The 17,308-nt window shown below is 37.9% G+C and overlaps 1 protein-coding gene across 3 annotated transcripts in view; it reads left to right on the forward strand.

Annotated features, from left to right (window-relative positions):
* The first annotated feature begins 974 nt into the window (after positions 1-974).
* The window catches only part of LOC112055881 (myotubularin-related protein 5), a 96,216-nt gene continuing 79,882 nt past the window's right edge, over positions 975-17,308 (forward strand). For 2 of the 3 annotated variants that reach the window (XM_052888645.1, XM_052888646.1), the window contains exons 1-3: positions 975-1,457; positions 12,029-12,114; positions 12,979-13,134. In XM_052888645.1, the coding sequence (XP_052744605.1) occupies positions 1,403-1,457; positions 12,029-12,114; positions 12,979-13,134 (297 nt within the window). In that variant the 5' untranslated portion in view covers positions 975-1,402. The remainder of the gene's footprint in view (positions 1,458-12,028; positions 12,115-12,978; positions 13,135-17,308) is intronic. The other variant, XM_052888647.1, reaches the window with a different exon arrangement.

The following is a 17,308-nucleotide window of genomic DNA, read 5'->3' on the forward strand; positions in this document are numbered from 1 at the left end:
AACCGGTACAATATCTACACGCTATTTACCTATATAGAGCGGGGCATTTAGAAGTGTTTGTAAAATCGGTTGGGATAGTTGAGCGGGCAAAAACGAGAACCACGCTGGTAAAAAAACTCTCGATATACAGTTTACTTTGAAAAAAAATTTTATCAGTCCCATCTACGAGTACATTTTGTAAAATTAGCTGTGGATTGATTTGTGGGTTGTGTATTTAAACCATTTTTTAAATTATTTACTTTATGTTTTGAAAGTCATAATTGTACACAACTGTTTTCGATCCCAAATAAATGAAATGAAAATTAAAAAAAAAAGTGTGTGTCAGCTCCGTTGCGCGAATGGAGTTTACTCTTTCAGACCGACTGTTTAAATAGGTGTATGTTGCCCCGCAGCATACACTATGTACGTCTCAATACCTACGCCTCAAAAGTGAAACGTGCGCAACCGAGAAGCAGCAGGCCGCAGCGCGCGCCCGCCAATAGCGCGCACATGCGTGGAGATGCGCTAGGCGCCGTGAAGGGTGCGCAACCGAGTAGCAGCAGAACGCAAGCACGGTGAAACGTGCGCAGAATAGGTTGCGCACGAAACACGTAACGATATCATAGTTTTTATTTTAATTGATTTGGAAAAATGTCTATGTTAATAAATAAATGTGAGCAGGCAGGTGGTCTAACCAGTGCTGTTAGATCATTCATTAATAGACTACCTGATTTTACATTTTGCTTTTTTCTGACTCGTTATTAGTATTATTTTTAACAACGTCCAAAACACTCCTTAATCCATTCGTTTGTGTTTGTAACGCTTTGTAAGACTCGCAAGCATGTGAAACTTACAAAATTGTGGACGTGTGCGTGATCGTTGTGATCGCTTAGTGGAACGTAGTCTATAAAATTCATCTCAGTGGTTTGGTAGAAAATATAGATTTTAATGTGTTATCCCGTAACAACTTTTAGATTTTAGATATTTTGTCTATGGAACCAGTTTTTTGGTAATGTCGGATGACGAGAGACGGTCCCAATGATTTGTGGCGTTAATTAACTAAAATTTTTGCAAAACCTTGCAAAGTTTGTTTTATATTTAATATATTTTAGATTATTAGTCCCACAAGCTTTCGGGACAATACTTTTTACGCGGCGAAACGGTAAATTTTGCGAGTTTATAACCTATTTTTGTGGGTTATCGTAATTGCTGTAATTTGTGAAGAGGAATTATTCAGTTCTGTGTTAATGCGTGCGCTGTTTATATTTATTTAAAGTTCATGGTTTGTTACGCGTCGTGCGCGTGTTTTGTTGCGAAAGTGGCTGTTTAATATGTGATACATCGGAGAAAATGTATTTGGTTGTGGTCAGGCCAGATACTGTGTGTTTTTGTGGTGCTATTCGGATGCTCCCGTAGGATTGCGATGTCCAGGCTCGTGGACTACTTCGTCATAGTGGGCTTCGACCACGAGAAAGAAAGTAAGTTGGCTTAAACACCTTCAAACATTTTAACTAACTATTTCCAACAGTAAAAGAGTTCTCATAGAATAATCTATGATAATTGATAACTATCGCCCTGGACCCCTGGTTACATGAAGCTATGATTCAAAGTACTCTAGTTTAAATCACAGATTCATGTCATTATTCACTGTTGTTATTCTTGAGTTTTTCAGACATCTGTTCTATTTGTTGTATTTCTATTCCTGGTGTAAGTGTTTTTGGTGTTGGTGTAAATATTTTAATGACTTAAGCTGTACACTGCTCAATTACAGAGCTGTGCAGTGGACCTTAATTCTATAATCTCATGTATCACAGGAGTGATGTGACAAAAATAAATTTAACTTAATGCTACTGCTCTAAATGCTAAAATTAGTAATAGAGTAGCATGCTAATTAATTAGTCTCATTTCTCATAATTAATTGCTTTATTATGATTGTAAGAATATATAAATAAGTAATAGGTATATAATTTATTATTACTTAAGTAATGTAGGAACAGAAGTGTCTAGACCAATTCTATGTGATTTATGCATAGTGTATTGAGATCTGATATAATAAAAAAGGTTTATAAAAACCATGTATCACAGAGTCGTAAGCATGTACTATATTTTCTTCTATAAATACTTTGGACTGAACTTGCAACAAGTTCTATATTGGAACAGGTATCCAAAGCTGCTTTAGTAGGATCCTTTCAATGGCTGCCACCCAGCCATAAGCATAACTAGAGCAGTAAAGGTGTCTGACATGTCTTAAAGGGGGAACTTCACAAACCTCTGGAGTGTCTACCTGCTGCATGGTGGACTTGCTCCTGTCTGATCACGTGACCTGTCAACAGCAAATATCAATCTCATACATTTTTCTAGTTTTCCAAGCGATTGCGATCGTAGAAAGAGAATTGTCGTACCACTTGGCTACAGGGGCTGGCACCGATAAATCTGGTTAATCCATGTAATGCTAAAGTTAAAGCTTCCTAATAATCAAACATGTTTGACAAATTTTCTTTTAAAACTTTTCCAACTGTTCAAACAAAACCGTTGATGACCAAATTGTTTGACAAATTCATTTTTTTTTTATTCTTTACAAGTTAGCCTTTGACTACAATCTCACCTGATAGTAAGTGATGATGCAGTCTAAGATGAGAACGGGCTAACTTGTTAGGAGGAGGATGAAAATCCACACTCCTTTCGGTTTCTACACTGCATCATACCGGAATGCAAAATCGCTTGGCGGTATGTCTTTGCCAGTAGGGTGGTAACTTGCCACGGCTGAAGCCTCCCACCGGCCAGACCTGGACAAATTAAGAAAATCTCAATCTGTCCAGCCGGGGATCGAACCCTCCTCCTTCTTGTAAATCCACCACACATACCACTGCGCCACGGAGGCCGTCAAAAATTATTTAATTTGATGAAAAGTTTAAATGTTCAAGGGGTCCTTATCTTACAATTTATGACTATTAACTGTTATAACAGTGATATTCATATTTTATAGTTCATAAATTGATGTTTATTGCATACAAATTAATTCCAGAGAATCCAACAATATTAGTCAGTGTGTCTAAATTGGTTCCTAATTCATCCAGCCTTGAGTGTAGTACATTTAAATGTTAACAGGTTGTCAGGCATGATCCATTTCAATTAATTCTAGGAAATTTCTTATTCATTGGAGACATGTTGATAAAAAACAAATGGTTTTTAAGAAAAATTGCAGGGGAATAAGAATTAAAAAAAAAATAAAGAGATAAATATCTTAGCAATTCATGGATTCACTGTGCAGATTCCGGGTCCTTCGCGTAGCAGAGAACAAAGCTTCCAGCATTCCATTCCATTCCATTCCATGGATTTGTAACCAATGGGTGTAGGGTTAAGCAATTCCTTGAAAATTGATTAACACTCTCCTTCTGCGCTTGTGTATTTCTCCCTGTCTAGCCAAATTTGGTAAGATCCTATTAGAGCAGCTTTGGATATCCATTCTAATTTCTAAAGGACTTGCTGCAGTTCTAGAGGGGCCAAGGTCTTGAAGTAAGTTATGGAGAGATTTTGCTGGTAATCCTCTCGCACCTAATTTTACGGTGTACATACTAACCACATACAGAAGTACGCCTTTCACATACATATCCATTAATATAGTCCAATCAGGTACAGAACATAGGATTGTATAGGGCTTACTAGACTAGTTTGAAATTGAGCCAATTTGTCTTATATTAAATTATGTAGTCAATCCTTTTAGAGCTTTAGCTACTGTAAGACTTATAGCTTCACATATAATTTGAAGTACTCTATCGTGACAACGAATAAAGACCCCTATTAAAGAGCACCTTGCATCCCTATTGGCTCGCCACAAGCAAGATATTTCAGTGTCTTTCCCTCCCATGTATACTAACAGTGGAATTCATAGACGATGTAAGGGCACCCCCAGGCGATCATTCACCCGCTGAGTGTCAAATTGTCAAACAAATAGAGGTTAAATTCGACACTCAACGGCTGAATGATCGCCTGGGGGTGCCCCTACAAAGTCTATGAATTCCACTGTAAGTTACTCTGATCTGGGAGAGTCATTTGAAAGGCAAGTTTAAAAACCTATGAAAAGGGGTATAAGAAGGATGAAACAAGAAAATAATCGAAATATAATAATAGGCACAGTAGAGACATGATCACACCTACTTACATTTGTATTTATACTAATATTATAAAGCTGAAGAGTTTGTTTGTTTGTTTGATTGAACGCGCTAATCTCAGGAACTATTGGACCGATTTGAAAATTTCTTTCAGTGTTAGATAGCCCAATTATCAAGGAAGGCTATAGGCTATATTTTATCCCCGTATTCCTACGGGAACGGGAACCACGCGGGTGAAACCGCGCGGCGTCTGCTAGTTTATAATATTACATTTGACAGACATTCATATTCATAATATCAGTATATAATATAATATATAATAGGGGTCCTGAGCTGGTTTTATACATGTAATTGTAATGGGGTCCTAGATGGATCACGAAAATTCGAGTGGGCGATGCACTAGGCTGACGTTAGTGTATCCGTAATTAGGTATTGCGCCTGCACGTTTTTGCCTACCTACCTGAAATCACTCTATCATTTGTATTTTTAAGTAAATGACATCATGAATAGCAATTCATTACGTTACGTCAACGATCTTGCATACGCGCATTGTTCCTACAACACAGCATCACTCCCTCATGGTAATATCCTTACCTAGCGTCGCTTATTTCTTGACTCCGACGAATTAAGGTCCGTTTATAACTTAACTAGCGGACGCCCGCGACTTCGTCCGCGTGGAATTTAGTTACTCACAAATCCCTTAAGGAACCATGGATTTTTCCGGTATAAAAAGTAGCCTATGTGTTAATCCATGCTATAATATATCTCAATATCAAACTGCTAATTTAGTTCAGTTGTTCAGCGTGAAAGGGTAACAAAAATTAATATCATCAAAATCATAAGTTTTCGCATATCTCGGGAAACCATGGATTTTTTCGAGATAAAAACTATGTGTTGATCCAGAGTAAAATCTATTTCCATTCCAAATTTCAACCAAATAGCTATACTAGTAGCAGCACAGCGGCGTTAAAGAGTAACAAATATCCAAACAAACATCCATACAAACTTTCGCGTTTATAATATTAGTAGGATATCTACAGATATTTAGCGTGACAGACACGTGTCATGGCAGACACAAAATAGTATTCTTCTATACAGTGTTTATTGTTTATATCTACCGTAACGCGGCCCAGACGTTGACAGACTGTAGATATAAAAACGTTAATAAACAATGTATAGAAGAATATTTTGTCTGCCACGGCACGTGTCTGGCACGCTAAATGTCTGTTGATATAAACGGAACTTTAATAGTTACGCTCGCAACTTTCTCGTAAAGTTCAGTTTTTTACAAACCATGACAGATGACCATGGGTTCGAATCCGGCCCGGGGCATGCACATCCAACTTTTCATCAGTTGTGTAATGCACACAAGAATTAATTGTTAAGAAATTAAATATCACGTGTTTCAAACGGTTTAGGGAAAATCGTGAGGAAACCTGCTTACCAGAGAATTTTTCTTAATTCTGTGCGTGTGTGAAGTCCGCCAATCCGCATTGGGCCAGCGTGGTGGACTATTAGCCTAACCCCTCCCATTCTGCGAGACTCGAGCTCAGCAGTGAGCCGAATATGGGTTGATAATGATGAACAAATCCTACTGCCTACCAATATTATAAACGCGAAAGTTTGTATGGATGTTTGTTACTCGTTAACGCTGCAACTATTGAACCGATTTGGCTGAAATTTGGAATGGAAATAGATTTTCACTCTAGATTAACACATAGGCTACTTTTTATCTCGAAAACATCCACGGTTAACGAGAAATTTGTGAAAAACTCCACGCGTCCTTCAGTAACGTTTAAATTTAGTAAATGTTTGTTTAATAACTTTAAATAGTTAAAAAAACTAATAAACACGCTTCTAGCCCGCACTAAAAATTAAAAATATTGAATTTAAGTCACGTGACTATTTTTTTCGTATTCCTGACAACAAACTCTTTCATTTGATATCCATATCATGGGGGTGGATTTCAAACAGCCAGTCCGCGATCTTGGGGATGCCGCCATATTGTATTTGTAATGACGTTTCTTAGCTAGTCATGTATTGTCATCAGAACTCAGAGCGTGTGCAAAATTTCATCCTACACGAAGACCGGGAAGTGGGTCAAATTGAGATTCCAAGATTTGTCTTTCCTACATAGTTAAAGTATTTGGGGAAGCCACCATATTGGATTTGTAGTAACGCTAGTCATGTATTGTCATCAGAACTCAGAGCGTGTGCAAAATTTCATCCCAATCGAAGACCAGGAAGTGGGTCAAATTAAGTAAGATTCCAAGGTTTTCTTACATACATAGTTACAAGTGAAGCTAATATAAAGCATGTTAAGGGTTTGTAATTATAAAGAACCTTTTGAAGCTTCCGGGAATCGACCCCATGGCCACCCAGCTTAACACAAACGCGCAGGAATCATCAAAAACCGTTTACTTATTTGTTTACAAACAATACAGGTGGATAGATTTAGAAGTGTACCACAGTAACCTGTCGCTCGGCCTCTAGCTCGATTTCGATAGTTCACTTGCTGGCCTTCCTTTTTAGAAGGGTGTGCCACAATATTGGCGTTTATTGGTTCACTACCAACCTCCCGCGACTTTGTCTGCGTTAGATTGAATTTCAAAAACAGAATAGTTTGCTTGTACGTCTGTTAATGGTAATCTCTGGAACTACCAGCTTACTTTTGGCTGGTGGGAAACTTTGGCCGTGGCTAGTTACCACCTGACCGTTCCGTCAACCGATTTAGCGTTCCGGTACGATGTCGTGTAGAAACCGAAAGTGGTGTGGATTTTCATCCTCCCCAATGATAATTTTATTCTATAGACTAGCGGACGCCCGCGACTTCGTCCGCGTGGAATTTAGTTTTTCACAAATCCCTCGGGAACCATGGATTTTTCCGGGATAAATAGTAGCCTATGTGTTGATCCATGCTATAATATATCTCAATACCAAATTTCAGCTAATTCGGTTAAGTAGTCGAGGCGTGAAAGAGTAACAAACCTTCATATCATTAAAATCATCAGTTTTCGCAAATCTCGGGAAACCATGGATTTTTTCGGGATAAAAAGTAGCGTATGTGTTAATCCAGAGTAAAATCCATTTCCATTCTAAGTTTTAGCCAAATCGCTTCAGTACTACGGCGTTAAAGAGTAACAAACATCCAAACACGCGTTTATAATATTAGTAGGATTGGTTACGTATATACAAAATCACAGTAGCTACACCACTAAACGCACACAAGGACAATTTTTTCTTTAATTCCATTAAATATTTATGTATATATAGATTTTACACTTCCTGAACACACAACTCGACATTGTAGACGATATTTAGGCATTGTTTTTTTTTTTTTTTTTTCTCTTTTTCTTTTTTTTTTCTTTTTTTTTTAAAGAATATTTGCCATATATTTTATAATATGGTTAATATTCCCATTCCCCTCCAACTAGTCGGGAAAGACTGCTGGGAGTGGGTACGACAATAGACCAACGGGGCGAGGATCGAACCACCATTCTTCGGTGATAAGTCCGACCGCTCTTACCGTTGAGCTATTGAGGCTATTATATTATTTGTTTAAATAACGTTCGTTGTTCTACGACTAAATGAAATGAAGTCAATTTTCCACATTTGTTCGCTTCAGTTTTGATGCGCTAGTACCACATCTATAGTATAAAATATCATTGGTCCTCCCAACATGTTAGCCAGCTTCCATTTTAGATTGCTTCACTTGCCATCAGGTGAGATTTTAGACAAGACTAACTTGTAAAGAATAAAAAAATACCAGTTAGATTTTAAAAATTATGGAGTGGAGAACTTTGTATGAACTAAGTATGTTTGTTGTTCTTTAAAATTCGACGGGTAAGCTAAGGGTTTGCGGAGAAAGTTGCGGTCTAGACTAGCTTGTTCTGCTAGTATGTGGAAATATAAATATAGGAAAAGCTAGTAGAATTTCAGTAAGGAGATAGCACTATAGCTTGGCAACTACGTTCGTAACACTCCCGATGCTGCGCGCGGGCCGGGGGGCGTGTAGCGATGAATGAAAAACCCACGACTGATGCACGTCGCTTCCTTTCTTCCCCGCACGCCTGAATTCACACCCGCGCAGTCTTTTCCCCTGTCACGGGAGTGTTATGAACTACTCGTTCTACTAGACTATAATTCGAAATTCAAAATGTCTGCCCTTTTTGTTGTTGATTGATGCCCTCTATATCAACAAATTAACAAGATTTTGTCAACTATCTACATTCCACACATAATGTTTGACTCGTTAACTAATTAGCGGTTGATAACGATGTTAACCGCGTGTTAACCGCATGCGTTTATTATGCTAATTTACTCCTTTTAAATAATGACGTATAATTATGACTTATACGGGTGTCCTGCAGGTCAATCCACTGACGTATTTATTCATTTGTTTATTATTATTTATGATGGCAGTTTTAAATAATAAATTAAAAGTGTGCTAATTGTAAATCAATTTTGTAGAAGAAACAGGATATCTGCGATCATTACTTTCGGAGCTACATCTATTCAAATAAAGGGTCATATTTGCGGTATTGCCACGGATCCCTGAAAAACGCCCCATACAAAATGGCACAAATTAGTGACGTCGTTGATCATAATGATTTTTAAATGACGTACGCTGGGAATCTAACCACGGCACTACCAAAGCTGCGCTAAAAAGTAATTACTTTTTAAGCGAGTAATTACTTAATAACAATTTCTAATCATAAAGTAGAGTAAGCGAAAGTAGTTAGGTGTGGAAAGTTTGAAGCCAACATATTCGTGTCAGGTCAAGGCCGCGCCCGGGAATAAGGTCACCTCTGTCGCTAGCAAGGAATAAAGCGTTCTACACACTGGTGCCTAATTTACCAGCAGGCTAAGTGGGTTGGAGCCTAGGGTGACACATTTAGGGGCGGCAAACTAAGCCCAAAAAGTTTCATTTTATATACTTACCCTAGTAGACGCCGCGCGGTTTCACTAGCATGGTTCCCGTTCCCGTAGGAATACGGGGACAAAATATAGCTATAGCCTTCCTCGATAAATGGTCGGTCTAACACTGAAATAATTTTTCAAATCGGACCAGTAGTTCCGGAGATTAGCGCGTTCAAACAAACAAACTCTTCAGCTTTATAATATTAGTATTAGTATAGGTAATGAATATTTATTTCACGAAATATTTAATATTTTAATTTTATTAAGTAAGCCCTCATTCGCACGAGAGTTTTTTTAACGGACGTTAAAAAAATACAACAAATGCAATGATGCAATTTTATTAACCCAAAATATTGTAAGTAATAATACGAACTAGGGTATTGAATTTCAGAGCTCAGGTTGCTCTAAGTGCGCCTTTTTAAGTCCGCCACTTTATACCTCGCTAAACTGTCTTGTTGGTCCATTGGCTAAGTTACTTTGTATCATGAGGTCCTGCTTTCGAATCATCGAGGTCATGAAAAACCGAATTTTCTTTATTCCGAGATTCTGCTTGGGAAGTTCTTGGTGTTGCGACTTCGGCGTGCCTAATGTGTATTTATGGTAAACCCATCTTCGTCCGCGTGGAACTCAGTTTTTTACAATTCCCGCGGGAACCATGGATATTTCCGGGATAAAAAATTGGTCTATGTGTTAATCTATTAAAATCTATTTTCATTCCAAATTATACAGTCATATCGCTTCAGTAGCCGCAATGTAATGGAGTAACAAACAAACAAAACACACACACAAACTTTCGCCTTTATAATATTAGTGTGCTTTCTAATACTAATAGTCTCTGAGCTAAACTGCGGACAGATGTACAGAGGGACTTGGCGAAACTACAAGGCTTCATTGTTGACTACGGAACCCTAAAATAAGAGGAAGTAAAAATCATTAACCGTTAAGATACTGGGGCTTACACACACACAAACTTTCGCCTTTATAATATTAGTGTGATTACAGCTTTCTAATATTAATAGTCTCTAAGCTAAACCGCGGACAGACGGACAGAGGGACATGGCGAAACTACAAGGGTTCATTGTTGACTACGGAACCCTAAAACGGCCTCCGTGGCGCAGTGGTATGCGCGGTGGATTTACAAGACTGAGGTCCTGGGTTCGATCCCCGGCTGGGCTGACTGAGATTTTCTTAATTGGTCCAGGTCTGGCTGGAGGCTTTGGCCGTGGCTAGTTACCACCCTACCGGCAAAGACGTACCGCCAAGCGATTTAGCGTTCCGGTACGATGCCGTGTAGAAACCGAAAGGAGTGTGGATTTTCATCCTCCTCCTAACAAGTTAGCCCGCTTCCATCTTAGATTGCATCATCACTTACCATCAGGTGAGATTGTACCTAGTCAAGGGCTAACTTGTAAAGAATAAAAAAAAATAAAAATAAGAGGCAGTAAAAATCATTAACCGTTAAGATACTGAGGCTTAATCGTTGCTAAAGAAACCTATTATACTCGTAAGTTAAATGCGTACTTTTTGCCAACAGTACAATAAATCATTGCTATAGCACATTCCGAGTTCCGACGTTGATGTTAAATACTGCTAAAAGCTATTAAAATTCACGACAGACGGACAAATTGTCGGAATTCACGTGCTCAACATGCGAATCACGTTTGTAACAAAATTTTCAACTTAGACACAAATTCAAATTATATGTATGTATAAAAACTAGCGGACGCCCGCGGCTTTGTATGCGTGGAAATCAATGTAAACTTTTTTAACACCTATTTACTTTAGGGGTTGAATTTTAAACATTCGTGAATTACATTGTATTTCGTATTTTTGTTTACGATTTGTGAACAAGTTTTTAAAACTGTACTTAACTCTAAAAATGTAGGACTTTCCATACAAATTTTCAAGCCCTATTTCACCCTAAAAAAGGTACCATATGTTTTGCTCCAAGGTTACATTTACCATTATACCAAAATTCATCTTGACCTGATCAGCCGTTTAGCCGTGTAAAGGTAACAGACAGACAGACTTACTTACTTTTGCATTTATAATATTAGTATAGATGTTTGTAAGTACCTACTTAAAGTAATCAGGATGAGGAATTTTATTAATTTAACTTACGAACGCCGGATTTGACACGTGAAATTCTTTTTTCACAAAGCCAGGATCCATGTATTTTTCTGGGATACAAAGTACTTTATATGTTGTTCTATAACCTCCTCTAACTACCAGTGAAAGTCTTGTTGAAATCGGTTCAGCCGTTCCAGACATTAGCCCAGACAAACAGGCCGACAAACACAAATGAAATAAAAAAACTAGATTGTTTTTTTAGTATCATGTAAATATGTAACAATAAGCACTTTAGAAAACACAGTTATCTTGAAGTAACAAACGCTTCTGTAAATGTGTACACTTCTGTAATTATGTACACTTCTGTTTATGTGTACAAGTATACTTCTGTGAATGTGTAGAAGTTAAGTGATTGATAAGCAAAACTGTTTTAAGTGATTAATTCGAATTTCTCGCAAGACTCTATTAAAAGTTTTGGTAAGGTTGCATTCGCCTTACTTAAAGCATTACGACATGACATGACTTAGGGGCGGCTGACGGAGAGAATGATGACGATGCACCGAGATGGGGCACTAACGCATCAAAACTGAGGCGGACTAATGTGGAAAATTTACTTCATTTTATTTAGTCGCTTATTAAACAACGAACGTTATTTAAACAAATAATACCTAAATATCATCTATAACGTCAAGTTGTGTGTTCAGGAAGTGTAAAAACTATATATACATAAATATATAATGGAATTAAAGACAAAATTGTGCATGTGTGCGCTCAGTGGTGTAGGTAAATACGGACCACTTTTTGCGGTGATTTTGTAGGGACCCTATCTTTATTATAAAATTATCATTGCGATGGACTATGTGATGTGAAGCCATAAATGAAACAAATAAAAAAAAATAAAGACATGCGCATGCTTTTACGTTTCATAGATGCTTCTTTTGTCACAGGAGGAGGACTGAGCAACGGCGTAATACTACAGAGGTTCCCGGAGACCAACTGGGAGGACACACCCTTTCACGACGGCATAGAATGGGTGAGACAAACTAATTTTCTTCGAGAAAAATCTCTTCAAGGCACGGGGTTTTACCAACACCGTCAACTCACCCAACTCCAGGCTGCTCTTAAGATTTTTGTTGTAAGAAAAATCCCAATAACTTATTATTTTTGTTAGCCGAACCCTGGACTTCATTGTCCATAGCTGAACCAGCTAACCACGAGATCAATCAGGCACTTATTGGCATGGGTTATAGCTTGGCAAGTTCGTTTAAGACACTCCCATGATAAGCGGTTTTGACGACCTCCGTGGCGCAGTGGTATGCGCAGTGGACTTACAAGACGGAGGTCCTGGGTTCGATCCCCGGCTGGGCTGATTGAGGTTTCTTAATTGGTCCAGGTCTGGCTGGTGGGAGGCTTCGACCGTGGCTAGTTACCACCCTACCGACAAAGACGTATCGCCAAGCGATTTAGCGTTCCGATATCATGTCGTGTAGAAACCGAAAGGAGGGGTGTGGATTTTCATCCTCCTCCTACCAAGTTAGCCCGCTTCCATCTTAGACTGCATCATCACTTACCATCAGGTGAGATTGTAGTCAAGGGCTAACTTGTAAAGAATAAATTAAAAAAAATCTGCCAAATTCCAAACTTTAGATTTTTCTTGTAAAAAAAAAAAATGTTGGCCAAACCTTGCACCTCATTGTCCATAGCTGAACCAGCTAACCACGGGATCAATCAGGCACTTGTTGGCATGGGTTGTTATAACTTAGCAAGTTCGTTGATAATAAGATGATAAGCGGGCGACAGGGGGAAAGGACTGTGCGGGTATGAAGTCAAGCGCGCGGGGCATCGCTACTCCCCAACCAAGTGTTACCAAGCTATAATGACGATGTTGTGGGCGCAGTTCTGCCAGCCGCAAGGATGGGCGCTGTCGACGGAGCGCTCGGAGCCGCGCTTCTACGTGTCGGTGCTGACGGACGTGGACGCCAACCGGCACTACTGCGCGTGCCTGTGCTTCAACGAGACCGTCGCCATCACGCCCACCAAGCCCGCCGACGAGGTGAGTGCTTACACTTAGAGCGAGAGACCTGGAGCGCCAGACCTTTGGTGTCCAAATATAGAAGCCACGACTCACCCTTGCGTCGTATTCCTCATTACTGGTCGTGACCCCTAACCTCAGAGCTCACGAACCTGAGACTAATTACATAAAGACTTGTATCGCACTCAAATTCTTGTCGTATTTTGAGGGAGACGAGGTAAACTTGAACATCAATATTTAACACCGATAAAGATCCTACACTACACACAACTATAATTTTTTAATCGTAATACCCACAAGTGTAATTTTAACACAATGAAACATCCAGGGTTTCTCAAAGTGAGCTACGCGAACCCCTAGGGGTTCGCCATTTGACAGCAGGGGGTTCGCGACAAGGTTTACGTAATGGTGGCTTAATAACTGATACCGAGTCAGAATTTTATTAAGGTTCAAATTGTTCAAAATTACTCCTAACATTGAATCCATTTGCGACAAGAAACAAACCCATCACATTAATATTACTAAGACATATCTTTTGGTACTTTATGTGTTGCCTTTTAATCAAATAAAAACCTTATTTTCATCAACAGTCACATTTATTAATTTTTTTTACGGGGGGGGGAGGTTATTAGTTAGTAAGGGGTTCGCTGTCACTTGGAAATTTTAACGGGGTTAGAAGGTAATTAGTCTGAGCAGACCACTCATATTCGAACTTCTTAAATAGGTAAACATTTCAGAATAAAGTATCATAAAAATGTACGATAATATTTTCGCTTGGCGTAACATAGAGCTAACGTGCGCACATATAGCAAAAAATTAACCCATTTATTCTCGTGCGTCTCAATAAATTATATGAATGTTCGCATACCGCTTCCGGCCAGCTCCCTGCAGTCGTGTGTAGTGAGTAGTGGAACCTTTACGTTCCACTCTGATAGATCGGCTCAATTTAACCGTAAAATTGATACCTTATAGTTATAACAGACAAGGTTACGAGCGGATTTTATTACCTATGTCGTAACTTATTTGCTATATCACCCACTTTAGTTTGATTAGTGGACGCGATCTAATTAGGTTTGTAATTTTTTTTATCACTATCACATCTTGAAGTATCTATTTATTTTATACTTATAATAAAACTAACAAGTCAAATTCTGTACATTGAAGATATTTTGAAAAGGAGAATGCCAGATCCTGACCCAGTCCTAACTCAGAATTTTGCGGAAAATGTCAATTGTTAAATAATTGTTTTTTAATAAATCATTTTTACTGTTAAACTCCGAAATAAAATTCTGCCAAAAAGTAGTTAAATCCATTACGTTATTTCCTAGTAGCAGACATTGTTTACTTATTTTTTTAAAACCTTATTCGACCTTGGGTTCGAGCCCTTTAAAGCGTTTTTAATCCATTCTGATCACTTTAGGATCAAAATTTCTAGAATCCAGAGCTGCGAATTCTGATCAAAATGTAAAAATAAACTGTCAAAATACTTAATAAACATAATCCTAAAACTTCATGATTTAAACGGCGTAAGTTAATGCATCACTGTGTTGGCAACTGCTTCAAAGTGATCAGAAGGTAGCACATGCTATGTTATGTTTTTTTTTGGATTTTGAAGTTTAACACAAAATTAAGTACTGAACCGATTTCCATAAAAATTAAATGGGATATAAATCTGGAAGTATACTCGTTCAAACAAAAAAAAAAAACAAACGCGTCGAATTGAGACCTCCTCCTTTTTTTGAAGTTGGTTAATAAATATTCCATCAGGCTTTAATTAGTAGTCATCTGGAGAAATGAAGTAATTCGACTACTCGTTTATAATTCAAGTATTTGTAATTGAGGGATGAGGGGTGTAACAGAGATGAACCACTCGGGAGATGGTAGTGTCTTTGCCCGCATCTAATTTTGTTTATAATTGGATATGAATTATAATTGGATATTAATTTAAATGTTATTTAACACCGTTTAATTATATTGCCTATTTGCTTTAATAACGTGATCTCTCGAAAAACACAATTTTACGTAAGGCTATTTTTTAACTTTTTTTTTCCTATTTAAACCTTTTTTTTCAGTGAGTATATCACGTTATTGAAGCAAAAATCATAAACTTCACGCACACGATGCTTGAATCCTAATTTATTCATTGATTACCCGACGTGGTTACCTGCATTCCCGTTCCCGTGAGAATACTTACGAGGAAAATTGACTCAGTAGATTCAGAAATTAGAAGAATATACTCGTACCTACCAGCGGCGAAAAGTCCATACAGGACGATTCCCGCCAGGTTACCTTTTAAAAATCCATGTATACATGATAGATGTATCCATACATGGGTATATGAGAAACCGGAGTTTGTATCAAACAATATGAATTTCCTTTTCTACCACCAAAGAACCAGTTTTTTTACCAGAGTGTTGACGAAAGTAAGCCTTGAGACAGATTAATTTCGTCAAAACCCCAACCTTCGGGTACCTATTATTCTTTATTTTCCCATTAAATTTTCACTTAAATCAGAAATTCTTTGCAAATAAGTCTCCATTACTACAAACAGTTATCAATGAAATGAAGGGCGTCTAAAATCTGTGTCGACATTGACAAGTTCCCGTTAATTTTTATCACAATACTCTGGCGCTCCGAATGTTTGACGCGTGGATAACAGTGTTTTGATTTGATGACTGGCACAGTAGAACTATCACTGCTTAATATGATTAGCGCTTATCAGTTGATAACGTGCCAATTAATATCAACCTAGACGAAGTTTCTTGGCGGATTTCATTGATAACGAAAAATCCCAGCGAATCGTACTATAATATACGAAATTTTGTATGAATTGTTGTCTGAAATTTGTCACCTTTCACACAAAAACTGCTGAAATAATTTGGCTGAATTTAGAGTGCACATAGATTGTATCCTGATTAACACATAAATGCTACTTTTATCCCAGACTAATAGACGTCTTCGCGGTTTCACCGGCGTGGTTCCAGTTCTCGTATGAATATGGGGTTAATATAGCCTATAGCCTTCCTCGATAAATGGGCTATCTAACACTGAAAGAATTTTTCAAATCGGACCAGTAGTTCATGAGATTAGCGCGTTCAATCAAACAAACAAACTCTTTAGCTTTATAATATTAGTACAGAAAACACAAGGTATTAAGTAAGTGTTCGATTCACCCGATCGAAAATCAGCCACACCGGTCATTCATGTTCAACTGGATATTTTAGCGTACTATAGTATGCGCATTATCATCTGAGTCGTCCGGTCATAAAAGTCAAAAAAGATAGGAATGTGCAGCGCGCCTACCTGCGCACCCTAATTATCGATAAACGGCTACCTGCGCACGTGCTAATGATGAGTCAATAATGATTTGGACGATTCTGATTGGTCGGTTTCTAATGTAATTGCATTGCGTATTTTTTTTGCTATAAATGTGTTTACTGCAATTAAATAAATACATTCATGTGTTACTCGTTGCGCACTATGGATACTAATATATAATAAATTTGGCAGAAGACGAAGATTCTGATGATGAAGACTCAGATGAAGATTAATTTTATTTAGTTAATAATTATATAATATGAAATATGTATTATATTAAATCAAATATTGTTAATTTTTTTAATTTTGTGAACAAGATACGATAATAAACTTTACTTATCGATAATATGTCTTTCATTGTTACACCCTTCACTAGACGGCTCCATAAGACCCATAAGTGCAAGCGAGATAGATATAGAGAAATGATTTATGGCCCTAAGACTCAGTTGTTAATGCTATTAGTATAGCAGACGCCTCGCCTTCACCATTGTAGTTCCCGTTCCTGTGGGAATACGTAAGTGTAAAACATAGCCTATTACACTTCCTAATAACGTGGCTTTCTATTGGTAAAAGAATTTTTAAAAAGTACTGTAGATGTAGACAAACTTTACCCTTTTTAATATTAGTATAGACAAGTGTGTACATAATATACTATATAGATCTCACTCTCGTCTTATAGAACGAAATATCGATACGATCAGTGTGAGATCAGGAGTGGGATTGACAGCTTTGTAAGATCGCTGAGGCGCGAAGGCGTATTAACACCGTCGATATGCCAACACCTGGCTTCTATTAAGGTGTTCCACAAAAGAAATATCCTTGTCCTAATATCTTATTTCATGTTGCCCCGGGTCTCAAAATCTGTACCTCAATATCT

Source organism: Bicyclus anynana, chromosome 23, assembly GCF_947172395.1.
Source record: "Bicyclus anynana chromosome 23, ilBicAnyn1.1, whole genome shotgun sequence".
NCBI classification, from domain to species: domain Eukaryota; kingdom Metazoa; phylum Arthropoda; class Insecta; order Lepidoptera; family Nymphalidae; genus Bicyclus; species Bicyclus anynana.